Source organism: Lepisma saccharinum, chromosome 18, assembly GCF_977018435.1.
Source record: "Lepisma saccharinum chromosome 18, izLepSacc3.1, whole genome shotgun sequence".
Classification (NCBI taxonomy): Eukaryota; Metazoa; Arthropoda; class Insecta; order Zygentoma; family Lepismatidae; genus Lepisma; species Lepisma saccharinum.
In genome coordinates this window covers 22,676,649-22,704,612 of record NC_139246.1, presented here as the reverse complement: position 1 = coordinate 22,704,612, position 27,964 = coordinate 22,676,649, and the positions used below count along the sequence as shown (strand labels likewise).

The 27,964-nt window shown below is 37.6% G+C and overlaps 1 protein-coding gene across 1 annotated transcript in view; it reads right to left on the bottom strand.

The window, feature by feature from the left end:
- Positions 1-2,246: 2,246 nt before the first annotated feature.
- The window catches only part of Lnk (SH2B adapter-like protein Lnk), a 41,465-nt gene continuing 15,747 nt past the window's right edge, over positions 2,247-27,964 (bottom strand). The window contains exons 4-7 of the mRNA XM_083140325.1: positions 27,591-27,793; positions 22,370-22,563; positions 12,147-12,383; positions 2,247-10,652 (exon numbers count right to left, since the gene is read on the bottom strand). Coding sequence (XP_082996451.1) covers positions 10,524-10,652; positions 12,147-12,383; positions 22,370-22,563; positions 27,591-27,793 — 763 coding nt within the window. The 3' untranslated portion in view covers positions 2,247-10,523. The remainder of the gene's footprint in view (positions 10,653-12,146; positions 12,384-22,369; positions 22,564-27,590; positions 27,794-27,964) is intronic.

Sequence of the window (27,964 nt, the reverse complement as noted above, 5' to 3'; positions counted from 1 at the left end):
ATTAGTGCTGTCGCAAATACACCTTGTTTTTGTTTACATTACTGTCGACATTAATACTGAAATGAAGATCACCTTTCAGTTTCCAACGTACACATAAATTCATAGACACCATATTAACCTTTGAAAGGCTTTCCAACACGTGACAAAATATGGGGCTTCAAGATAGAAATATGACATGCCTTGCTTGAGTCATTCACGTCTTATCAGTTCACGTGGGCCATAACTCATTTGTTTGTTTGGGTTGCAATTTAATCTAACCCATGTGCCAGGTTCCCCTTACTTGAGTAAGAGATCTGCTTTGGTCTGTTTAGACTTTTTCCCTCTCCCGAAAAAGTGTTTTCAGTTGTGTGAGCTCTCAGTGATTTTTACTTTTTTAAGTGATTTCTGAAGTGTCATATTCGTGCATTACACTCGCGTGTGTAGTGATCGCAATGGATCATAGTAAAAAGGGTAACTGTAACGTTCACAGTATAATATTAATATTAATAATTACATATAATTATCATTATATATACAAAATATGTAACACCTTCATTGTGAAGGAAGGTCATCATTTCCCGGCGACATGAGCTAGCGCTGTATTGGCAACACTGTGCGGTTTCTCCATAAGCGCCGTTGTCTCTTCTGAACGTGAAAACGACTATAGGGCTGAAATTTTTAAGACGTGAAAGTCGGAAAAATATACAAATAAAATGCACTTACATTCTAATTGTAAATATATCATATTGGTGATATAAATTTCTAATTAATAGTGTGTTTTCTTCGTGATGTTAAGAATGATTAAGAACACAAGATTAGCATGAATAGATTCTCTCGGGCTATCAACCAGGTGATTTCTTTGAATATTACCAGAACTCAGCTGGCTGACAACTCGAGAGAATCATCATTCGTCGCCAGGAAAGCTTCAAGACTTACTTCAGAAGAGAAATAATTTTAAAAAGTATGAAATTTGAAAGTATACCATATGCTTTTCACATAGTTCTTGTTACTTCACTTCATGAACCCCAAGTTGCTATGTATAATGACTACTTTGTACAAATTTTAAAATGTAAATAATAGTTTATTGTTAGCCAACCATGACTTGTTCCTAGAAAAACTTCATTCTACTTCAATCGACACAAGAGAAGCAAATTTAATCCTTGTAAAAGCTTGTAAAAGGAAGTTCTTTATGCCTTAAAAATGTGAAAATAAGCTGAATATCATCAAAAAGTTGTATGATTTTTCTTTTTAGTATTTACTATTTAGTATTGCTTTTCATCCACATTAGGGTAATTGTGATGAGGATAAGTGACAATTTAATAAAAATTTATGAACAGTTACTTACAAAAATATGCATGCCAATGCTGGGATTTGAACATGGGAAACTTGAGTGCCTAGATTGAAAGTTGACTACTTAATGCACTCTACCACACACACAGTTGAAGAAATTGATAAAATATGCCCTATTAAGTCAAAAATGCATCCATATGCTGTGACAAAGCATCTACTTTAATTCATTTTTATTTTGTAACAAGAATGTCTACATATTTGCAGAACAAATCAGTGTTACCAAAAAAATGCAGTTATGAAAATCATAGCCCTAATAACCAATAGTGAAGCTCAGTGGAAAATGGGATAACCAAAACCACTGACATTTCTTCCATCAGGAACCCTACTTAAGGCAACAATATACCCACTTTGCCCTGAGATATGAACCCTCCTCCATATTAGTTCAATTTGTTTGTTTGAATTTGAATTTTTGTTTTAAGTCCACTTTATGTGCAGGTAGGCTAATCGGGACTGGGTCTACAGTTTAAAGTGGGATCTGTGCAATGTTCTTTCCCCAGTAATCCAGTCCCTGGCCATAAGAGCCCCAGAAATTTCGAGGTGGACGAGCTTTCTCTTTTGATCCTATTAGGGCATACCTAAGGAAAGGAAAAAAATCTTGGGTAGACATCTGGCATATCGGGCTCAAGTTTTCTAGGGGCCCAGATATTCAAAATGGCTGCCACTTCATGCACCTACAAAAGAAATCTATCATAACTCCTTTAATGTTGGTTTTTGACAATTTTGCGTACAGACATATTTTGTTCAGAATTGAAAATGGAACAGAAAATTTTCTTATAGTTTCTTTTCATATCTTGCACTGTTAAGGAGATATATCCAGTGCAAGAATTCCATACCCTCTTCTGCAAGGATTCTAAGCAATATTTTTACACTTTACTTGACATTCCAGCATATAAAGGGCAAAAATTTACTGCCTGTGATACTTTGTTGATGCCTACTGTTGTGGCGCATGGCCTGTGTGACGTTACACATCAAAGATGGCTGCCTCTGAAGACATTAACAAAGAATATCGACCATATCTCCTTGACAAGTAATTTTGACCATTTGTATAGGTTTGTTGGGTTTTTGGATGAAGGGAAGACATGTGTATGGCGGATGCCTTCATTTTGAGGGATGCAATCATAAGTATAATACTAGGTGTTTTGCTGGACAATGTGTCAAGAGAAGGTACATGGCGTCAGGAATCCAAGATGGCCACAACAGAGGTTCTGAGCCTAAAATACTGTCCATATCCTGATTTAGAGTTTGTTTATTAGATTTTTCCAGAGGTATTATCTGTTAATAAATAGCAAGTGAAAATATATTATTATAATTTTTGTAACTACAGTAGTGTCCAAAAGTTAAGCATGATGAAGATATGAGAAAATGTGTTATTGATGAAGTGTCAGAACTGCACAAAACGTAGTGAACATTAAACAAAACGTAACATGAATTACCAATTGTTTTTAGTGTGAAGACAAAAAGTCCAAAAATAAGAACATTGAAGACCGCTTCCTTAACAAGAAAAAGAGGTTTGTATGGGGTGTGATCATCCCCAACAGCTAGATTAAATATGGTCGACTGCGCCTCTGAAAAGTCACACATGTTGTTGGGAGTACCTCGTCTCTGTACTTCTGAGCAGTAACAGTACCTCCAACAAAAAGGTGCAGCTCTGTACGTCCATTTAACGTGATGTCTGCCCACACTAGTATTCAATCATCACCAAACGGATCCCTTTCCATGATATTCCTGGGATTAAATCGTTCTTGAGGTACTCTAGATGAATGTGCGACGGGAATCAATTTGCACACTGAATGTGGACTGATCTGTGAAGAGCATGTTACCCCATTTGTTCAGGGTCCAATTTTGATGGTGCTGGCTCCACTGTAAATGTAGCTCTTGAACCACCTTTTACGTGGCCATGCGCCACATAAGTAGACATCAACAAAGTATCACAGGCAGTAAATTTTTGCCACTTATATGCCTGAATGTCAAGTAAAGTGTAAAAATATTGCTTAGAATCCTTGCAGAAGAGGGTATGGAATTCTTTCAGTGGATATATCTCCATAACAGTGCAAGATATGAAAAAAAAAACTGTAAGAATATTGTTTGTTCAGTTTTCAATTCTGAACAAAACATGTCTCTACGTAAAATTGTCAAAAACCAATTTTAAAGAATTTATGATCGATTTATTTTCTTAGTGCGTGGTGAAGCAGTGGCCATCTTGAATTTATCGGCTTCTACATCTTAGGCCCGGTATGCCAGATGTCTACCTAAGATTTTTCCTTTCTTTAGGCATGCCCTAACAGAATTAAAAGAGAAATCTCGTCCACCTCGAAATTTCTGCGGGTTTTATGGCCAGGGACTGGACTACAGGTATTGAACCTGGAACCCTCTTGATGACGTAATGAGGCAATGACATAATCACTACACCATCAGGGAGGCCAGATCAGTTCAATGTGCAACTGTTATGCACAAAAGTGAGATGATGCTAAAAATAAAGGTTTCTATTTTTAATTATCATTAACTCAAACCATCTTGGTGAGATCAGACTGACACCAAATGGGATTCTGAAACGTCATGGATCCATTGGAACAGAATACCCCAGTGTACGGTGGTAACGAGAAGAGATTCACTACAGCAGACCTTGAACCAGACGAAATGGAGGAATGAGAAATGGAGAGATGTTATGAATGAGATAAGTAAACGTGATGAGAAGATCCATGGCTTATGTTAAAGATGTCATCATGCATTTGCCTGTAGGGACTGAAGAAAACCATTTTTTTAAAAAAAAATTCCAGGGGTTTCAAACTACAACTCCAAAATACAAGATATCTTCGACAAAATAGTAACAAAGAATTATTATCCATAAACTACTACCAAATTTCATAGTAAGCTGTGAAACTACTCTATTATTTTGAATGATGAAGAAAAGAGTATATTTGCTGGCAAGAATTTGTAGTGGCACATTTTTATATAACTGCTATAATGTCTCTCAAAATTCTACAAGCATAAATGTCAAGACTGTATGTATTAAACAACTGTAACAAAAGTATGTAGAAAAGTTATAATTTTGTTGTAACATCTGAGACCATTTCCTGATATTGTATTTGTTCACTAAATTAGCAAAAATACATTAGCAACAACACTATAACGTTATTATGTGACACATTAATTAAATCTCATTGATCTTCAATTCCTGAACAGAGCAAAGGAGCATAAACACTGTTTGAAATTCCCTACAGAAATAAAAATCTGAAGATAGCAATATATAACTTAAAACATGGTAGAAAAATACAGAATCATTAATAGTACATATATGTACAAACCAACATAATGAACAAAGAATTGTGATAAAAAAAATTCTCTTAAACGTTGTAAAATGTAAATATTAGTTCAGAATTGTGTGATAAAATATGGAGGAATTGTTATATTAACAATTCAATATTTGTTTTAATCTGCTTGTTTGTAGCATACTCTAGAATTCACATTACAATTATCAGAAATATAACATTACATGTCTCATACCAAAACAAAACACTGTGTTTCAGTTAAAGATAACTACATTAAGGGCCAGTTTTTCAATGTCGAGTTAATCTTTCCATTAACTATCTGCCAGTTGGAGACAATCAACAATTCTAACCAGTGCCAGGTTTTTCAATGTGAAAGAAAGCGGTAGTTAACCAATCCTAAGTTCGCACTTCAAAATAGTGTGTTAGCAATGCTGAAGCATGGAAATTACAAGGAAACGATCTGGGCACCACCTCTTAGTATAGTTTCAAACTGCATCGATTGGCACACATCCTGGGATTTAAATGTAGAACTACAAGTTCACATTCACACGCAGTTCTAGAAAGCACGTTTCTGCATTGGAAACCAATGGAAAAATGGCTGCATATCCATTCTATACAATTATGAAATAAATTTATGAAAAGCCAGAACTACAAGTTTGGTCAATCTCATATATCTCAAATGCTGTTACAGAGCACAAACATACACTTCTTATAGAAGAAATGTGAAGAACTTTGAAGTCGAAACATTAAGAATTCCTGTCTGTTGACATGCATACTATTAATATGTATAAACCTTAATGTATTTTGACTGCAAGCTTTGTACCATCTCTGTTCATGTTTGTTGCTCGAGAGGGGAAAAAACAATCTTCTAGTGAGCACTCTTTGGAGGCAAACTTCTAAAAATATGAATGTATAGAATAAAAATAATTTCAAAATTTACTATAAGATTTTTCTGAGGAAGATCTTTCAACAATAAAGCCTAAAGTGAAGGGAACACATGAACAAATTAAAAAAACAAAAAAAACAACCTGGACCAGGAGTTGGAACTCTTTATTACAAAACGTAACATGCTCCGCAGCCTGGTGCCGCTAACCACTGCACGCCTGGTAGACCAGATATCCTTGTCGCAAATTCTCCAACACGACCTCGCCAAGCAAATTCTAGCACCTTCACTGCTTAATTTCCCTGTTTGTTTGGACATTGGTTGAGCTCTGTCAAACAAAAAAGTATTCTTCTATACTAATTTAACTTTTCTTTTTAGTGTATCATATCTTGTTTAATCTGACCTTGAAGTTTTGAAGTGTGGAACTTCGATAGCTCCATAAGGCAGCCATGCTGCTTTGCAACTTTCAGTTAGGCTGATAACTTGCAAGAAGGAGTAGCAGTTAAAATAATTGCCACCACACTTCCAGTTACAAGCTAACTGTACATTGAAAAACCAAAATTTTCACAAACTTCCGGTTACGTGCTAACATGAACCTTAACCGTACATTGAAAAACCAGGTCGAAGGAAGAGAAATTATGAAGGCTGTAAAAGCAACATACGACACACACAGAACTACTACAGGACCATTTTGTTCCATATACAAATTCTTCAGTTCATACCGAATTTTAGTTTTTAGCATGCACACAGTAATGAGAAACAATCTCGATCTGAAATTATTGTAGGGAATTAATACTTACAGAATGGCATTTCCGTGACTAGACTTCACAAATATAATGTAGATCTGCTTTAAATAGATGATATTTTCAGCAGAAAATGCCAACAGTGCGCTAAGATTTATTTTTGCAAATGAAACTCAACAGAGTAATTACAAGTGTTAACTAAAATTGATCTGATACCACTTTCAACCAATACCAATGCAAATACTCTTCCAGATTCTAACCAATAGGAAATTGTAACAATACGCTGAATGAACATATTATTGATTAATAGTAATGTTTTACGTATTACACTGCAATTATGTGGATCAAATCATTAGAACTTGGCTTTACAATATGCAAAATTACACTAAAATATTAAAATAGTTCAAAGTGAATCACAAAATCAATTTCTTACAATTTACTGGCACAAAACAAAGGTGAATTTTGATTTTTTGCAGTCCATGCAAGATATCTACACTCCAGTAAAGTATCGATACATTGGCATCAGTATTGGCTCAGCTCTAATGTTAATTATTTAGACTAATAAACAGTATTCATAAATACACTTTGTTTTTTGCAAATGTTCTATGGAAAAACTAATAGGCATAAGACCATAATGTGCAAAAATTACACACATAATAAGTTTGAGATTAAATAATTCTTGACAATTCAAAGACCACGTCTTATGACTTTTTACATAGGTGGTGGTTTGAATGAAAAAAAAAGTGCATGGAAGAGTACAGAGAAATGTGAAGAAGTGCAACTTTTTAAGTTACTGTAAATAGCTAGCAATTTTCCTCAAGATATCTCGCATGAGACAGCTAACTTGGGTTTCATCTCTTGATAATGACACAAGATATTTAATATATATATTACTCTCAAACACCACACTTTTGTACCATTTTGTATTCTAATATGTCATTTATGAGATTTACCAAATGACAGTATTAGCCATATAAATTTACCCACGTAAAGCTGTAGGTTGAGATCTTTGAATATCCATCTCTTTCAGCCAAAATTATCAATAACTGCAAAAAAGTACGAGATAATTTCCTTAGGAGCAATTGTGTCTCTGAACAGTTTAATAATGGACCAAGGTAGATGTTAAAAAGTGCATTATGACAAGACAAAAAAAAGATAAAGTTTCTATCTCAACTGTTTAGTAAAGCATTGCTAGATAAGTCAAAGAAGTAAATTATTTACCACTAGCTATGACATAACAGCTAAAGACAAACAATGAAACTACATGTAAGAAGACGAAAATCTATATACAGATCTAAATGGATGCATTTGACAGACTGAGAGACTCCAGAACGACTCAAAGAGCTTGGTCTTCAAGACTTCCAAGGAGGGTGGATACAAATCATGATTTTTATTTAAAAAAAATATTTTTGATGATTTGTTTATTAAAATTCAATGTTTATTGATTTATTAGAAATAAAAGTGCATAAAGTAACTTGTGTGGTTTTCTGCACAATTATGTATAAATATACACATTTGTTTTTCGATGCTGAAGTTGTTTTCCAATTTCGTTTCTGCAGTCTATTCACAGAGTGCATGGTGAGAGTGGTACATGTGGTATATTGAAGAGGTGACATTCCGTATTTCCACGTTGTAAAGTTAATTGTTCTTTCATATTAATTCTGATGAACCACTGTCTTCATTAACAAAGTCTATAGCATCTGAGGTGGAGATGGTATTACATCACTGCTTTGGTCACAAATGGTGGTAGTTCCAATTTCTTCCGTATGGCGGCATTGCTGGGTGTTTCTTGGGCTTTTTGCGATCACCTGCCACCAGAAAGCACAGCGGACAAGACAAGCGAGAAACACCGAATAGCGTTGCTATATGGGAAAAATTGGAACTACCGCCACCAGAGGTCAAACAGTGCAGTGGCACACTACCACCTCTGTCCCAGACACAGTAAGCTTTGTTTATGAAGGCAATGGTCCTTTGAAATTGATCATAAAAAACAAAGTTATAAGGTCGAAATAAGGATCATGACTTACACAATATTAATACAGTATAATACTCTGTGGGGCCTGAGGTGTGTTTTGTCGTTTGTGATTGTCCCTTCATCCATTCATCTCATCAGCATTCATCCTCATCTTCATGATGGCCAACAGTGGCAGAAAAGCAAAGTAAAATAGATCAAATCAATCAACCATGACAGGAGTTTGCTACAGAAACACATTTCACATGGGTTAAAAAAAATGGCATTACCTTGCAAAGCTTTCGGTACTGAGCATATTTTGGAATAACAAATCACTGAACCGTTCAGGAGTAACTCAGTCTGTGAAACACAACCAATGTGTACTCAATGGACAAAAAACCTATCATTTCCATATCTCTCCATCCCCAAATATTTATTTCTTGATGCACGAGTAGAAGAATGGCATGGTTAGGCCATGTTGTATAAATGAAGATCAAAAGATCTCTTCAATGGAAAACATGGAGAAGAAGTAGGCTTGATGCTGTGGATATGGATGGAAGCTAGGCATCAGAAGATGAAGGCTACGAGAACTTTTATACCAAGTTAAAAGTGAAAAGCAACATGCGACAAGCAATACTTTATGCACAGAAAGGTTAATTGGGACTGGACCTACAGTTTGAAGTGGGATCCGAACCAATATGTGGCTCCACTGGGTATCGAACCCAGGACCCCTTCAATCATGGTGACAATCTTACCACTGTCATAGAGGTGGTCTCTCAACACATGCCATTTGGAAACTAACTTTCAGAAATAAAAGCAACTTTTCAAACTGGAGTAACACAATGAGCTAGATATGTTGGTTGTGTCACTCGGACTGACCCGTTCTATACAACAGTATGCATCGTGATACCTTGTTTTGTTCATCGCGAATGTGAAGTGATGCTTTTTCACAAACAGGAGGGTAAAGTGCCTATTCCTGTGGGTGCAGTTTGTGGTTGTCTTGCTTGTCACTTTGGTGTGAAAGTTCCCTAAACCCAAGAAACAGATAAAGAGAGGGGTCATGTATACTTTTTCTTGGTAGCCAGCCCTCATGGGGGCTATGAGCCCCCCTCTTGTATGTATTAAAATTATTAACCAAATTTTTTACCATGCATACAATTTCAATTGAATTGTGCTCATAGAACAGTTGAGTTGTTGTTAAGTTATGCAAAGAGAGGCTAATAGGCACTGGACTTATCCGAGGAATCCGAACCACTGTGCACTGTGCCTTCACCAGGTATCGAACCTGAGAACTCTTGATTACAAGGCTGCTCACAGAAGAGAGAAATCTATGCCATAAATGGATGATTATTATATTAATGGTACATGGTGCATGCTTCAAGTTGTTTGTTATTAAGAAACAGAATGTTATGAAGCTCATGAAGCACATGTCAGCCATCACAGATAAAACCCTATGATACTATACAAGAAGAGGCATAACACTGTGGGCTTCCTGCCACTCAGCACCAAGTCATGTGAAAGTGATTGCCAATAAACTCACATTGTCTGCTTCACCACAGACGCAAACAAGAAAGCCATGGCATGCCAGCAGGTAAAAAACATTAATGGGGTGGGGTCAACATTGGCAACTGTGGTGGCCATTTCCACATGGTTTAGCTTTTGCAAACATATCCCTGTCCTGTCATCTGCTGCTGGGTAGAAGGCAACAGTTATACTTCATACCCTATAAGATAGAACGTCCTCCATTTTCTTTCTTTCAACAAAGAAAATGACATGAATTGTCAACCAACACGTTCATAACACGGGAACGACAATTATATGGGGAATATAACAAAATACCTTTCACTGTTCACTAATTTCTGACCTACAAACTCAATTTAAAGCCGTTACATTCCTTACGTACCTTATTACACACGTATCCATAAACATGTTATGCAGCACAGCTGACTACAAATAGGTACAATATGCACAATTTTTTTTTCATTTCATATACTTAAATCATTAAATATGATATTTTTAGGAACGATTCTCAAGTTTTCCCTTCTAAAAAACACTATAAGAAGGGAAAAAACCTTAAGTGTTCATTTACTAGCAGTAAACGAAATTCACACATAATGTTCTTGGCTGATCAGGATTTAACGGTACCATTGAGCTTAAGGATAATACTGTTTATGAAATTTACACCTGCACTCACCATTGGCAAACCATATGGCTTGGGTATTAACTTCTTTGTACTCACATACATTCATGATACCCTTGTCTTCTGGAACGCAGAGTGTGGAACGCAATGTTCCCGCTCTTCACACATCTGGAGGAACTTCATTGCTATTTGCCTTGTCCTGAGTGGGTCATACGAAGCTGTATGTGTTCTCGACGGCACGGCCTCCTCCAGAACCAGAACTGCTCTGGCGTTCCTGCTGTTGTAACCTTTCCATAGATTCTGTCCGTGTTCGAACAGATCCCCCATGAATGACCACCTGAAAATTAAAATTTCTTGCTCAGTAAGCTGAATATAGTGTATGACGATGTATGAACATATGTTAATTTTTAAGGTAAATAAATAGGGCTACCAGATTTTTATAAGCAAAACAGTAGCATACACTGTCCCACAATGTAGGACACAATTGCATTTATAGCTCACACAACATACTGTTACTGTTCTTCAATTCTGCATTGATCTATAGTAACCACATTCTTTTTTAGTACACCTTGGATTTTTTATCGTCGCGAGAACAAAAAAAAAAAGTGCAGTTTTCTTGGTGCTTTCCAAATGACTGCTCTCTTTTAAATTCTAAAAATAAAAAAACTTGTGGTCCGATAGTGATGAAATTTAAATACAGTGCCGGTAAAAAGGTTTTAAATACAATTATAAATTCTCAGATTTTTTAAATCGGCAAAAAAAAAAAAAGGGCTCATATTCATTTTGTGAAATAACTTCTTCTTAGTGTTGAGTAATCCTACAAATATGATCTCGGTCTTGTTTTGAAACTCTTTGCAGCTGCAGTGTCACATTTGCACCTGATGGTGAAAATTTGAACAATTTATTACATCAGCATTCGCTTCCCCATGGACTCTATACCAAGTTTCACCACAATCCGTTGCTTCGAATGAGCTACAGAGGGCTCTTGAGTAAAGAGAAATTTAATTCTAAGTGCCACATTTCTATCTGGTGGTAAAAGTTAGAACTATTTTTCATCATCATTCGCATCCCCATAGAATCCATAGCCTCTATGGAGTCAATTCAATCTGTTGACTCAAATGAGCTACAGAGGGTTTTGAGTAAGGACAACTTTCATTGTGGCTGCCCAGTATATTAACAAAATAAAGTTAAAAATGAAAAATTTTCAGTCCAATTTTTTTTTTTTAAATAGACTCTAGTACAAAATTCGAAACATACATGTTTGAAGAATGGGTGTGTGAGATGGAATGTTTTTGATTGGGACAGAATCCGAATGGGACATAAAACAATGTTCGCAAATTCCTTCCACGGTACAGAAAATGATAAATACCAGATGCTGAGAAAAATTTGGAATTCTACCGACTTTTCTCCCTGCAGTGGCTGTTTTACAATTTCTGGAATGGAAATTTTCATCTCCAAGAAATTTTCAACACTTCCAGTTGGCTAGAAAACTTTGAGAATTAAACACTTTCAATGCATGTTAATTTTAAACTTCCAGACTCTTAAAATAGTCTCGAAAAATTGGGAAGCCATTTCCAATCATTCAAATTGGAGTGGAGAATTTCCCTCAGATCCTGGTAACCACCATGGTATACTTCTAATTTCAAGTATAATCATCTGAGAAATCAACTTTTTTTCTTTCAAATTTTCTGATTCTCTGTGTGCTGTCTGATACTCAAAATGTAGGACGTATCCAGTGAAGGGAGGCAGCCAAGAAGTGTAAGTACATATTCATCAACCCGTAAACGATATAAAGAGAAACCGATGATGAAAAATGAACATTCATACTAACCTCACGAGGCTCAGGTGGAACCGGAGGCCTCCTGTCCCCCGACTGTGTGTTACCAGCTACACCCCCTCGACTGCCTAACGAAGCAACCACATACTCCGTGAGAGTGACGTCGGATGCACCACCTGATTCTAACGGAATGGGATGTTGGCGAAAGTGCTCCAACATGTCAAATATTGTTGGAAACCACAGGTGCTGGACGCGACACTGGCCTTCGCCATTGAGAGTCATCCGAAGGTGCTGAAAAAAGAATGAATCGTTATAATCATTTACACTGGGTTACACAGCAACTGGCAGCGTGAAATTCACGGCACAAGAAAGTAAGAAATTTTGTTATAATATGTATTTATAGACAAGCTTGTTAAGTCGTCAACTTTAGATCAAACAACTGAAGTTCCAAGGCTGGGTCATGGCTTGAGCATGTGTGTTCTTTGTGAGTATCCCTTCATAAACTGCTTCTTATCATCATCCTCATCATTCCAATTAAATATAGAGGGAGATTCAAAAGTCCCAGGACACACTTTATTCTCTGAAACGGATGCGGTAATGACAGATCCAACTTCACCTGGGTACATCGAGGTAAAAGGCTTATGTGTGAGGGTGCTTCTGGGACATGGGGCCACCATCTTCAAATCCACCATATTGGATCGTCAATTTTTTCAAATAGCAAGGGGGTCATGTGGGGTATCGAAAGTCATTAGAATTTTTCAAGAAATACAATTCTGTAATTAGTTTTGTGATAGCTGTAACGGTACAAATGTTATCGTCACTGAAAGATGGCAACCGTGTGCTGCGGTACCCACCAGTATGTCCCAGAGGATGTGCTCAATGTGGTTCCCATCATGTCGAACACACCCTTCGATGTGTTTTCTATGAGATTACTTGAAACAGCTTGAGAAAATCTGTGACATACACCACCTTCGCTACAGCATCATGCAGGCCTATAATCAAATACCCCCCCGCCACACACAGATGCTTATGTGGGCCTGTGATCAAAGCCCTCCCAGACAGATGATCTCATGCCTTGGAGAGTGTGTTCGTCACGATTGGAACCAAATTGAGCACATCCTCTAAGACATACTGGTGGGCACTGCAGCACACGGTTGCCATCTTTCAGGGTCAATAACTTTTGTACTGTTCCAGCTATCTCGAAACTAATTACAGAATTGCATTTCTTGGAAAATTCTAATGTGTTTTGAAACCACACATGATCCTGGATCTGCCATTACCGCATTCAATTCAGAGAAAAAAGTGTCCTGGAACTTTTGAATCACCTTGTATTACAAACAGAAGTGGAGGGGCACAAGGGTTGATGTAATCAAACACTTTTTCACATCACATTTCACTGTAGTTTTAAGGTGTAGAATTTTCAACACATTAAAAACCGCCTCATATTTACATTGAGAAAATCGCACGGATTTGATCAGTAAACTAATGGTGATTGGACCTTCAGAACCTTAAAGTGGAATCTGAACCACCAGGAAATGAACCCATGACCCTTTAATCATAAGGTTATTTCCAGGGTGGTATTTTACAAAGAAATTCACCACCAGCACTGGAAAATCTTAAAACACCACACTGGTAATAACATTAGTAGTTATTTGTGAAACAGAAGTAGCCATATGTTCTTTGTAGTAACCATGATTACAGAAGAGACTAAGTTTGAGAATTCATTTCCTCAGTCAAATGCAGGAAATATTTGCTTTCAGGAAAATGCTAGAAATATTTGCTTTGTGTCCATCAGTGAACATTTACTGGCTTGTTATCAACAAGTCCCAGATTCAATTTCCAATGTAGTTACTCAAGTGACTAGTATATCTAAGCCCAATTAATATATGTGTGTTAAATTTATATTTTTGATCTTATATAGGCTGGAAAAGTTGCTCAAACATTTTTTGTTTATTGTAAAATAATACTATCATTACTTTTATACTTAAATCATCTCTTTTGGGAGGGGCATAGGCTGCCACGACTCTCACACAAAATCTGCCAATGATTATGAAAATAATTAGTAGAGGCACATATTTTTGGTAAATAAAAAAAGGAAACATTGATTGATTTGGTGTTTTTAAGTCCACTTTATGCACAGTAAGGCTAATCGGGACTGGACCTACAGTTTAAAGTGGGATCCGAACCACTTGTGCCTCCACCAGGTATCGAACCCGGGACCCCTTGATTCAAGGCGACGACGCTAACACTGCGCCATCGGGGAGGCCATAAAAAAAGGAAAATTTTCGTACAAAAACAGTCAATTTCGGGTTCAAAAGCAGTAAATAAAATATAATTTCAATGTTATAGTGGTATATACGAGGGGAGTTCAACAATTATTGTCCATAACATAGAAGGAATTATCTGAAACAACTGAAATTTTTTACGTGTCATGTATAACTCTTTGAATGATTACACACAAAATTTCAGCCATGTAGGGTCTATAATGATAATGTTATGTTATGTTTTCAGGACAAGGTGAGCCCTGACTGAGAAAATGGAAAAATCGAAAGTGAGAGCCGTCATTAAGTACTGCTTCGGAACAAGTGAAAGTCACTCAGGGCAAGATCTGGAGAGTAGGGAGGATGCTCAATTCGTTCAAATCCAGCTGCAGCAAAGCTTGCCAGCTGATGGCAGTGTCTTGAATTTCTTGGGGGGCGGAGAATCATGGTGCTGCCACTGCATGCTCTGTTGTTTTGATTCAGGGTCATAATGGTGTACCAAGGTTTCACCTGCGGTCACACATCTACAGTGACGTGCACTGAGGAGTAGCTAGTCTAGCAGAGATAGATCAATCAATCTCACATCTCTAATTATTTTCAAATCACAATATTTATTGTCTTGTTAAAGCCACACTTCATACAACACTTTCTTTTTCACGTGCTTCTCGTCCCTCGGTGTGATCCGCGGACAAAACTGGCCTAGCTCGCTCTTCTTCCGCCTTAGCAGTTCCAGGTAGAAACGGGTTTGCGAAGGGAAAGGGACGATTTCTACCTCTACCTCCCTTGCCCCCTCTGCAATGGTTGAAAGCCCGTGCTTTCAGGTCCCCCAGTCTATCTCCTATAGGACAGATAGGGGATTGGTTTCCCTTCCCTTCCTTTGTAAATCCTCTAAGAACTCAAGGGAAAATTTTCTGCAGTACTTATGTTCTCTGTATTTACACAACCTTTTACACGTTGTACAATATGTATGTATAATATGGGATGTAGTTTTATTATTTATGAAATGGGAACGTGTTATGTGCAGACAATAATGTTATGGTTTCTTTCTTTTTTCTTTTTTTTTCAAATATGGAATATATAATGATTAAATTACAAATATTTTCTCAGGCTCTCTCTCGCTCTCGTTTTAGTAGTGTTTTTTTTTTTTTAATATACTAATCTCTTGACCTCCAACGGATGTATTTATTTGGGCAAGAGATCGCACATTCATATTGTTGTTGGTTTGGTTTATTTTACGTCGCTTTTCTGCCACATTTGGTTATCGTGAAAATGAGGACGATGTGATGAAATTAATTAAGGGACCTCGAACAATCCAGGCCGGGATTCGAACCCGTGATGAGCGTGAATTCTTGTTCCTGTGTTCAGTGGCGTGCCCAGGGGGGGGTTGGTGGGGGTTAAAACCCCCCCCATTGGTTTCGTCATTTAAAAAAAATTCAAAGCAGAAATACATTTTATTTCATAAATTGCCAATATTGTAAAATGTTTACATTTGGCAATGAGAAATGTATTGCTTCTTCAATTACTTTTGATAATATTGGAGTTGAGTTACAGCAATGCACAAGCATTCATTCATTCCTTAGTCACTGAAAAGGAAGGAGAATTTCCTTCTCAGTATGGTCAAGAAAAGAGCCGCAACCCTTGGAATGCGAACTGAAGGAATCCCTCCTCCCCTTTCTTTCACCCACGATGACCCTCTTAGGAGAATGACCCTCCCTTTCCTGTTACGACAGTGCTGCTAACTTCCCTTTTCTTTCTTTCCCCTTCTTATACCATTTATACCAGCAGAGCAAAGTTCTGTGAGATTTGAATCACTACAATTAGTAGCAAAGTAAGTCAAAATCTTATTTCGCACCTGGATGCATATTTATTTCAAAATATCAATAATTATAATAATAATAATAATTGTTGCAGGCAGTAGTGAGGCATGGTTTTACAAAGTAGGCAATCGATGTTTTGTACAATAGCATGCCGGGAGGAAGGGAGGGATGCGTTATATAGTGCAACTGGCCCAGTCAGTTTCATAAACAAAATAAAAGCAATTAATATGCCAAAATATTATACGTTTTACTCTTGTGCTCTTTACAAATTAGATATTTTTTTCGCAACCAATTTCCAGCCTTCAGTTTATTGAATTTTCTTGTAACATGTGTGAAAGATCTCGCTTGAATTTGTGCGTAAATAATTTAGCAGTTGCCAACACTACTGACACTGACACTACTGGTTGCTGTCAACACTGGTGACGTAATTTGAGCTGGACCAAGCTGGATGCATGGTTCAGACATTCGACCGCCCGGTATCTTTCTCCCAAGTCCTGGTGTTCACTGGGGTTGTAGCGAGTTGCAGTCTGCAAGGTAGCAAGTCGAAGTGGTCGTGTTGTGTGTTACGTTTCTGCATGTGTAATAGATTTTTGAGGTGGAACTAAAGATGGATAGAAAAAAGAGGAGAAATACATTATTAGATTATTTCAAAAAGAAACAAAAAATGGAAGTTGAAGCTTCACCTTCCACAAATAGAACGTCAGAAAAGGTCGATTTAAGTTCAGAGGAATTCCATCCGAATTGCGAGAGTGAAACGTGCGAACTTTCAGACTCATGATATTCAACAAGAAGGCATAACAGAAGATATTGCAAACCTTGTTGCAAAATTATGTCAAGGAACTGTCGAGGTAAGTGACGTTCATTATTTGATAGCAGATATATCCATAGGCGGATTTAGAATTGTTTTTCTGGGAGGGCACAGCATGTGCTGTAAGCATACAATCGTGTGTGTGCAGGGGAGGGGTGTGCCCGCGTGTGTATGTCTGGAAGACGTGTGTACGATGTCACCCTATATCACCAATAAACTTTCGCAGGGCGAGAGAACATTATGATGAACAAGTTTCCTCAATGATTTCAGGGGCCTCACCGATGGTGGTGTAATCAAAGAGGTCCTGGGTTTGATCCCCTGTGAAGGTGCATTGCACAGTGGTACGTATCCCGATTTAAACTTTAAGACCAGTCCCGATTAACGTATCTGAATATAAAATGGACTTTAAAATCATTTACTTTTTGTTTTGTTCACGAACCCTCGAAAAACGATATTACCTATCTTATAGATCCACCAAGGTATTTGAAACCCTGGCGTCGGAGCAGTGGCACTAATGTCGCTAGTGTATATGTATGCAACCACATTATAAAATCACGGTTGGCATGGACAGTTTTATTATTTTGTAGGAAAGGGATAAAGTTTGTATTACGACACGGGATAGACTAGATAGGCATCCTATTAACTGTAAATATTCCTTACAAATCTTCTGAATATTTCTCTTGTACAAACGCAACAAATACAATAAGTAATATACGTGTGCAGTAATAAATTCATTTTCTGAAAGCATCTTTTCTGGCATCAGTGGTCGAAGTAGGGGATGCTGCCTTCAGTTAAGAAAGTTTCACAAATCATACCCCCAATTAGAATAATTTTCATATTGAGCATCCTCCACCTACTGTATTGTCTCCATGTTGATCCATACAAGGATGTACCCCCTCGTATTTCCAAAATCGATCAAACATCCCCTCCCTTTTCGGCTACGAATTTGCATTTCGAGCACTGTCTGGCAAGATTTTGTCGGGCTCAGTGACAGATCCTGTGGTGCGGTACTGGGCTTCGGAGCGGAAGGGGGGAGTGGCCCCTTCAACAGTTGGTTTCGCAGTTCCATAACGTTAACATTATACAAAATTCCTCTCCATAGACCTAATATGAAAATGAATATGACACATTAATGACACTGTAGTAGAAAATGTTAATTACTGAAGCGGTTCGTATTTGTTTGTCGACTGTCAAACAAATGTTTTGACCAATAATATAATAATACAATGCCAAAAATGTACACAATATTTAGCAAAACCATCTCCACAACAAGTACAATGTTGATTGAATTGATGTTTTAAATCCACTTTATGCACAGTAAGGCTAATCGGGACTGGGCCTAAAGTTTAAAGTGAGATCCGAACCACTATTAGCCTCCACCGGGTATTGAACCCGGGACACCTTGATTACAAGGCCACGACGCTCACACTGAAATGAAACTGTGGTATCGTCATCTTACAGCAATGCAAGGACGTCTAGTAAATGCTCTTGAAGCAATTGATATGTGCAGTGAAGTAATATTTCCCTGGGTAAACACACGTTTGCTCATATTATGTACAATCCCGGTAACAACAACATCAAATGAGAAATCATTTTCAACTTTGAGGCACTTGAAGACCTATCTTCGAAATACCATTTGCGAAGAAAGATTAAATGGGTTAGCTGCTCTGAACATTCACCGTGATATAAAAGTTACTTGTGACGACATACTGTCAGAACTCGCACAGAAACCTCGATGCCTAAATTTCAGAATTTAAATTGTTGAACTGTGGTACCTTATTTATTACTGTCTTTAAGACATCAAGTAGTCTTAATCTCTTTAATGTTGTTACAATGTTGAGTGCACATACTTTTTGTTTAAAAATTATATTTGAGCAATTAAATATAAAATATTAATAATTTGGAAATATTCAAGCAGGTGCTTTTATATGATGCAATAAAAACATGAAGCATCCATAGCAAATACATTGATTGCGTTCATTGGGGTAAAATCCAAGTATATAAATTATCTAATTTATTACAAGAAATTTGACCTGTGAACTGGAAAATGTGTTAGATTCATAACCCCCCCCCTTACGAAAATCCTGGGCACGCGCCTGCCTGTGTTGTACTCTGGCAGTGAATAATGATATAATTTGAAACGAAAAATGTATCTCAGAACTCAAGAAGTCAAATGAATATTATTGAAGAAACTACAAAAAAGTGTGTTTTGTTACCTGTTTTGTTTCTGTGCATAAAGTGGACTTAAATCACAAAACCAACCAACCGTGGTGGGAGTGGTTATCGCAGCGCGCTAGGACACCAGGAGTTCCGGGTTCGAACCCCGACCTGGGCATGGATGTTCTTTGTGTTTGTCATTTCATTAATTTATCGTATCATCTTCGCAATTAACCACATGTGAGGAAAAAGCGACAAAAATCAAGTCAAATCCTTGATTGGTTGCTTGAATTGGTTTATTTTACTTCGCTTTTCCGACACTTTTGACTAATCGCGAAGATGATACAATATAATTGATGAAGGGACACACTCAAATGATACCCATGGCCAAGCCGAGATTCGAACCCAAGATCTCTGGCTTAGTAGTCAAATCAATTCTTCTTTTATTTTCAAATGGGGGTGGGGGTTACGTGTACTTGTTTTAGTACTCATTCATCATTTTGCAATCTTTTCCTGTTATTGACGTACTATTTTTAGGAATACTGGGCCCTAAAGGGGGAGGGGTATGAGCCACACCAACCCCTCCCCTTGAGCACGCCACTGATTGCTACCCCAAGTGTCGACGTCACCGCACGTCACTGCACATCTACCAAGAAAGTTACTCGGGTTTCTCTTAAACAAGGCCAAATTTGTCTCTGAACAGTGGTACTTAATGACAGCTCTCGCTTCAATTTTTCCATTTTCTGTCAGGGCTCACCTTGTCCAGAAAAACATAACATTAACATTATAGACCCTACATGGCTGAAATTTTGTGTGTAATCATTCAAAGAGTTATACATGACACATAGAAAATTTCAGTTGTGTCAGATCATTCCTTCTATGTTCGGGACAATAATTGTTAAACTCCCCTCGTATAACGACATTTTGGTTTTAAAATTGTGAATATAATCCTAAATTAGATACAAAAACTGTACTTAATACACAAAATAAACATATCCCTTCTAATAGCACATTTATGTAGTTAACAGAGTATTAAGTTTATTCCTGTATAAAGGGGTCCATTCTTGCTTCTCAAATATTTACAGCAAAATTAATCAGTTTTCCATGAAATGCATAACTCACAGGATAAATCAAAGTGTTGCGTAGGTAAATAAACTCTAAATTTTGTGTTTAAGAGTCTATTTTGCATATTGCAGTTCATTTCATGACAAAACAGGGTAGGAAAAATGCACCTCACACCTTTCAGAAATATGAAAAATTAACTTTACAATGTGTTATTTCACATTTTGTGTTTTCATCAAAAACAAAACATGCGTGCCTCTAATAAGTAGTTATAAATGAAGAGAGAATAACAAAACTAGAAATGTTTACATTTCCTTCACAAATTACTTTGAACCACCATGTATAGAGTTGGGTCAAAAAGTACTTTCATAAGTAAGGCAACAAGTTAAGACATTTATGAAAATCTCTGACATAACTTTACAGGTCATGTTTGAGAAATTTTAGGTCACTAATCTCAAGTCCTACTTTTTAAGAATGTAAAATCTGAAGTCAATGGAGTGGCACTTTCGCCCTCCCCCAAAGTGGATGCCCTTGAATAAATCTGTTAATGCAGAAACTAAAATTTACAATGTGATACTGTATTAGTCTTATGTGCATCATTTTCATTGATTTTGTTATGTACTGTACCCACACAACCTACCAGCTAGAGCTCTCACTTTTTTGGGAATGCTGTCCTCAGTTCGATTCCTCGTGAGAGCTCTGAAATTTCAGTGTTGACCCACGTTGCAAGGTGGGGGTGAGGAGACTGCATGAAGTCCTCTCTCAACAGACAGAAAACAGCAGCAATGGGACACAATGTTTCACTCAACCAAATGCTACTTTGTAGGCTTTGTCCCCAATATGCACACATGGGCTCTTTCAGCTTGGGGAATAATTCTGGTGGACTCGTGTCTGGACTGTATAGCAGGTGAGCACTCGTATTTGCTCAGCAAATCGATCACAACCTTCCCCAGGTGCAGGCATACACTGTCATGCAAAATGAGTGGCCATTCCGAAGCAAGCCAGGTCACGTTTTGTACATTTTTCTGCATAAGTTTTGCATCCAGGCATGATAACTTACATCACCTTTCCTTGTGCTAACAAAATTATTTTGGTCGTTACGATCACTGCGAGTTCCACTCTGGTTCAAGTCTCTAATCCATGTTCCGTCAATAACAACAATTCCGACACAGAATGCAAATCTCTGGTCAAAAAATGGTATACTGATCGTGCAGTCCTGGTACGAGGAATATTCGGGAGAAAAATTTCCCGCATGTGTATTTCTGGGAAGCGTGGAAATTTTGGATTGGCAATGTTGTGGTTTTACAGGCAACATCCTTCTTTTGTTGCACAACCTTTTCCTTGCAAAGATTGCCAGCCTACAGCTATGTTGGAGACAGGAAAAGTTGAGAAGTGTGCGCCCGGCAGGCATGGAGAACAGAGGTATGCTGCAATCATAGAGGATGCAGTATGAGCTGTTGTTCGCTACGAAATGGGTGGGACTTCCGATACGTCATGTGATGGACAAATAAATGAAATGAAAGTGACAATTTTGATTTTTCTCAACATTGAACCAGTCTCTTCATCCGTAAACATAACATGTAGTCTTACAGACAGAGTTTCTTGAAACTTGTAAAGTGGTATGACAAGTGCTTGAATGCAGGTACTGTGTGGAAAGGTAATGATGCCTCTTTCTGGTAGACTAAGGAAACTTAATTTCCGACTATCCCTTGTACTTTCTCATATTTCCTCGCATGTCGCTTGATGATCTTCCAGAAAGTATAACACAAGCGTCACACCTCATAGGTCTGCTGATATTTTCAGCCTTCCTGGCTGATGATTTTGAGACATGCAAACGTTTAATTTTGACATCAATTTTTGGTCTTCAACCATCTCAGTACGCAAGGTGCCTGCAGACGCCACAGCTAACACAAGTCACTTTCATCTGGTGTACACTAGGAAACTAACGAACAAATGTGCTGCCGCCATAAGCCTTCAACTGCACTTTGATTGCAATATCCACTGCAGTGTTGCCACCTTGTGCATTATTTATGAAATCTCCCTTGTACGTGCGGCACATTCAAAATTCGGACGCACACGTATTTAGTAGGGGTTTAGAATTATGTTACATTTTTGCAAAGTAAATTCATCAGTAATCTGTAAACAGTAGTAATTACTTAGTCGCAACCTTACCTTTGCCCTTCCTTGGAAGTTGAAGGTTAACACAAACTCTCCTTTCCGAGTCTCGCTCTGCCGCACGAGGAACACCCCGTGCCCATTGATGCCATCGTGGAGGACGAGTTGAGCAGCTTCCGATCGAGGCAACGTCCCATGGAACCATGGATATTCCCTCAACGACAATGCTATATCTGGCTCAGGTTCCACCACTGGGAAACAAAGAGACAAAATATGAAATAATGCAGCAATTTTTGTAGCAAAAGTGAATTTGTTAAAGAACTGTAAAATACAATATAATCAAACACCACCACAAACAAAACACTGAAAGTGCAATAATAGGTTAGGTACTGGGGTGCTACAAGAAGAGCTTTTCTCTCGAGCTCCAAATACTTCACACGGACAATGCTAAACAGTGTATGGAATCTCTCATTCGAGCGATATACACTTGTATAAGCCCACAAGTACATGTATAATTGTAATTTGTCAAGGTAGTGGGTCTTCAGATATGGATCATGAGGCGAAAGATACAGTGAAATTGAAACTTAAGTAAACATAGTCATTATCTCCATGTTAGAATGTAGATAAGTCTATCTCTACAATACAGTGATATATGAAAATGAAACAGATGATTGTAGGCCGAAACTGCCAGGATGGCAATATGCCAAGTCCTGGTCAAGCCTCCTTTTGAGGTGCCCAACATAATCTTGCACTGCATGAAAACAATTTGGTTAGAACAAGTGGCAATGTACTTTATTTTTCACTTACAAAAGAGAGTAGATTTCATTGTAAATATGTTTCCTCTTTACATATGAATCCATCAATAGTTGAACCCCTTGCAAGAACTGCAAACACATATTACACGAATACAAACTATCAAACTGACCTGAAGATTGTTTTCCTATACAATTTATGAAACATTTTGTGCATACATTCTCTGTTCAAATACAAGTTAATTTCGATAAACCAATTATTCTTTTTTTCAGGTAAGTAATTGTGCCACTTCATTCCATAGGGCATCAATTTTGTCTTTATGATGGTAACCAGTGGAGGAATAATTATACAACGGAGACCTTGCTTGGACAAAAATGATTAGCTTCTCTGGATCAATAAAAAAAATAAAAAAGTTAAAAAACTTACGTGAGTGAGTATAGAAGTTTTGCAGACGACGTTTCACGAAGCTACGCTTCGCTTCTTCAGGTCACTTATCAGTATTCAAAATACTTCGTCAAGAACATAAGAAATCCAGGATTAGGTTAAAAAGGGGGTGATAGGATATGGAATTAAAAATACCTGAAGTAAAAATGCCATGTAGGCTAAGAAATAAAACTAAATGATGAGTGCCCGTACTACCATATTGAAGGATTGGCTGTATTAGCATACAAATGCTACATTCCTTCCAATGAAAACTCCACAGACTCAGAAGCAGCACGGGCCACTTCCGGCGTGACATGGAATTTAACAGATTCACTCCTATTATTTCCCCATCGCTTAAACATGTGAGTCCAGGCTTCGTTCAAGTTACCGTCGTCTCTGTTTAATTTTTTCCCTCTATCAACACAAATATTTGCGGCCTCGTGAACGTTCAAATCAGGTTGTTTATGTACCCTTTTTACAATCTCTCTTTTATCAACCGTATGGTTAAATTCTAAAATATGTTCAGAAAGCCCGGTTTTCGGGGATAGTTCCCTGATATCCTTGTCATGCTCGTCCCAACGGGTTCCCATGCTTCTTCCAGTTTGTCCTATGTACGCTTTATTACAGGAACAGGTAATCTTATATACGCCCTTCTCATCTCTGACATCTTTTCGCCCTTTTCCATCCTTTTTATATTCAGTAAAAAATTTCTCGATATTTCGGGGAGCTCTCATTCCCCCTTTAATCCTGAAGCCTTTTAGAATTTTGTCAAACTTTTCGGATACCCCTTTTACATACGGGATGCCGACGTATTTGAATAATATTTCCCCTACCTTGTTATTCCTACTTATCCCCTTCTTTCTACCTTCATTATTCAAGACTTTAAGAGCCCCCCTCTTTATTCTCCTCATTTCCTCTACTTTATAACCGTTTCTTATCCCTACCTTCATAATCCAATTTTCTTCTTTCTCTCTCTCCTCCCTACAATTACAAAGTCTCCCAGCCCGAATGTAGAAATTCATGTATATATTATTCTTGATTCTTATCGAGTGTTCAGAATCACGGTGGATAAATCCGTCCCCTGCTAACTTTTTGTGGTGAACCCCGGTTCGAACAGTGCCATTAACCCGTGCAATCCTCAAATCCAAGTAGTTGATTACTCCTTCTTTTTCTACATCACATGTGAATTTTATTCTATCGTCCTGTCCTCCCATGATTTCGAAAATACAATCCAATTTTTCTTTTTTCCCGATAATCAAGATGTCATCAACATATCTACAAAAATATTTGATATCATTGTTAACCTCAGTCAGTGAATCTTTCTCAAGGTAATGGAGGAATATGCTGGAAACTATTCCCGAAACAGGGTTGCCCATAGCCAGTCCCTGAATCTGCCTATAAATTTTTCCATTGAAACAGAAATAATTATATCCTGATACTAAATGAAACCACCGAACGAACTCCCAGGCTGTCACAACATCAATTCCCTTATCCATAACCCATCTCTGAAGACAATCTGCGGCTTTATCTCGAGGAACGCTAGGATACAAATTAACGACATCAAAGCTACGAATTTCATCCTCCTCGTCTAGTTTTATCCCCTCCAATCTCTTCTTCACTTCCCATGAATTCTCAACACTGAATTCGGTCTTTCCTCCAATCTCCCTTAGCCTCTCTACTAATATTTTCGCTAGTTTATACCCTGGATGAGAGTACATGGGTATAATCGGTCTCAACGGGATCCCTTCCTTATGTGTTTTCGGTATACCGAAAGCGATAGGAAGTTCACCTTTCTTACAATGTTCAATAAGTTTCTTCTTTTCTGAACGCGGAAGAGTCAAACTGGTTTCTATCCCCTTCTTAACTACATTTTTAACCTTACTTATTGGGTTTCGTTCTATTACTTCAAAATCCTCATTGGTGAAACAACTTTCCAATTTCTCCCTATATGTTTTCTTCTCCATTACTACCAATTTATTTTCCTTATCAGATCTAATAAGGAATAAATCGTGTTTGTTGACCCATACCCTCACTCGTTTAAGTTTTTCACCTAGAATTCGATGCCGTTCTTCCCTATGGCTTTTTATTTCCCCCCTACCTCTTTCCTTTCTAAACTCTTTCCTAATCCTTTCTTCGATGAAGTCGTGCATTTTATGCCTAAGTTCGTTTTTCTCGTCCATATCTGACAAAAGGCCTATGGCGCGTTCGGTGGCTATAACAAATTCTTCCTTCTCTATTTTATTCCGACCAATAGCAAATTTATGTCCCTTATCGGTTATTTCGAAAAGTTCACGAGGCGGCTCGTATTGTGTTAAATTCAAAACGTTATTGGCATTATTCTCTTTAATCCCTTCTCTGGAGCTGTTTGTTCCCTTATTCCCATATTTACCACTATTCTCGCTACTCCTAACTAACCTGTTAAACTTATTCATAATGGCTATTCGGCTTTGGATCTTCACTGCTTCTACGTATTTACTGTGCCTTTCCTCAACCCTGTTCCATGTCAGGCCGTCAAGTTCCCCGCTCAGTTGGAAATATAATTCCAAACACTCTCTATTTAATCTTTCAGATTCAGTGTATGTGTTTTTAATTCCATATCCTATCACCCCCTTTTTAACCTAATCCTGGATTTCTTATGTTCTTGACGAAGTATTTTGAATACTGATAAGTGACCTGAAGAAGCGAAGCGTAGCTTCGTGAAACGTCGTCTGCAAAACTTCTATACTCACTCACGTAAGTTTTTAACTTTTTTATTTTTTATATATTTTAGTGAGTAAACGCACAGTTTTCCATAATGGTTATTTCTCTGGATCAAACTACATTTTTAACCATGACCGCACCATCAAACCTACATATAATATGTGCTGTCAAACAATACAGTGATCAGACACATGCAGGTGGTGCTCTGAGGAGAAAGGATTCACACATGCGCAGAGCGTTTTGTCGCATCCTGCAAGACCAAATTCCGCCGATGTTCACTGTTTTGTCGCAAACCGTTGCAACGTGACTAAGAGTCAAATGTTTCATCCGGTGTGCGGCAGCCCATAAGAGCCCATGTTAAACGTTCCCAGAGTCGGTTTGCAACAAAAATGACTCATTGCGTCGCTTCGGACCCATTGTGTGGATAGCCTAAGATGATTAATTGAATTGTTGTTTTTAAGTCCACTTTATGCACAGAAAGGCTAATTGGGACTGGACCTACAGTTTACAGTGGGATCCAAACCACTATATGCCTCCACTGGGTATCAAACCCAAAACCTCATGAGTACAAGGTGACAACGTTACCTCTATGTCATCGAGGAGGTCCTATTAATATTTATAAACATGGGTAAGAAAAAAAAATCATGTCAAGTTCGCCATGGCACCTGAATTCACTTATAGACATTTTCATTACTTTTTCTTTAATAACGAGTATAGTATATTGATTTGGTTTACTTTGCTTTTTCGCCACTTTTGACTAATCGCGGATATGAGGATGAGTGATATGATGAAATTGATAAAGGGACACTAACAAAGAACATACATGCTCAGGTCAGGATTTGAACCTGGGACCTCTGGCAGAGTACAGTACATGTTTCTGTTGTTTGTGCATTTTCTGAATTTTGGTTGAAAATCAAACACACACACAATGCAATTTGTAAGGAAGACTCAGAGCTTACTGATGGCTATTTTTGTCTCTTAAAATATGAATTACTTTTAATCCAATCTTACATTAACGAATTAATTAGGCATTTTAAAGTCTCATTTCAAATGTGTAGTTTTATTCTAGTTTGATTCATAGATTTTCTTAGCACGAATTTGCAAAAAACAATACTGGCTCCTGAAAAAAAAAGAAAAAAAAAGGGGCTCGTGACTAAAATATTTTTAGTTTTGTCTACCCCTATTTATAAACATTCAGAATACAACTGCTAATTGTTACAATGTTCACATATCACAATCAGTATAATACTGACATATAATTATTCTTTTGTTGATGTTGATACCATTTGTATCTTTAAAGAGTAGCACTTGAAGACCAAAGGAATGGCCAATTAATACAAGTTTCTCATCATTATCCACTACAAATGTGACTGTAGTGTAACATTATTGACGGATCACTTACGTTGTTCAATATCCGAACGTGAGGTACACAGTTCAAAGTTGCTATTACTAGACAGCCTCAACCCTGGTGTGTCTGCCCCACGACCACCAGCCAACCTAGGAGGGAGTTCCGGGGGATGCTCCAAACTCTCTCCTGGTAGAACTCCATCAGGCTTTGCTCGTCCGTCTCTAATCCGAACATCGCCATCGCCACCAAGAAGACTTCTAAATGAGGAAAAAAACAACATAATTTCCACATGGTTTTATTGTTGTTCTAGTATGTGCATTTTGCTTGCATTTTTAGCTCCAGTTTTATGAACCTAAAACTATGTGTAAAATTTACACGCATAAAAATGTTTTCTACATGACATGTAAATTATACATAAAAAACATAAA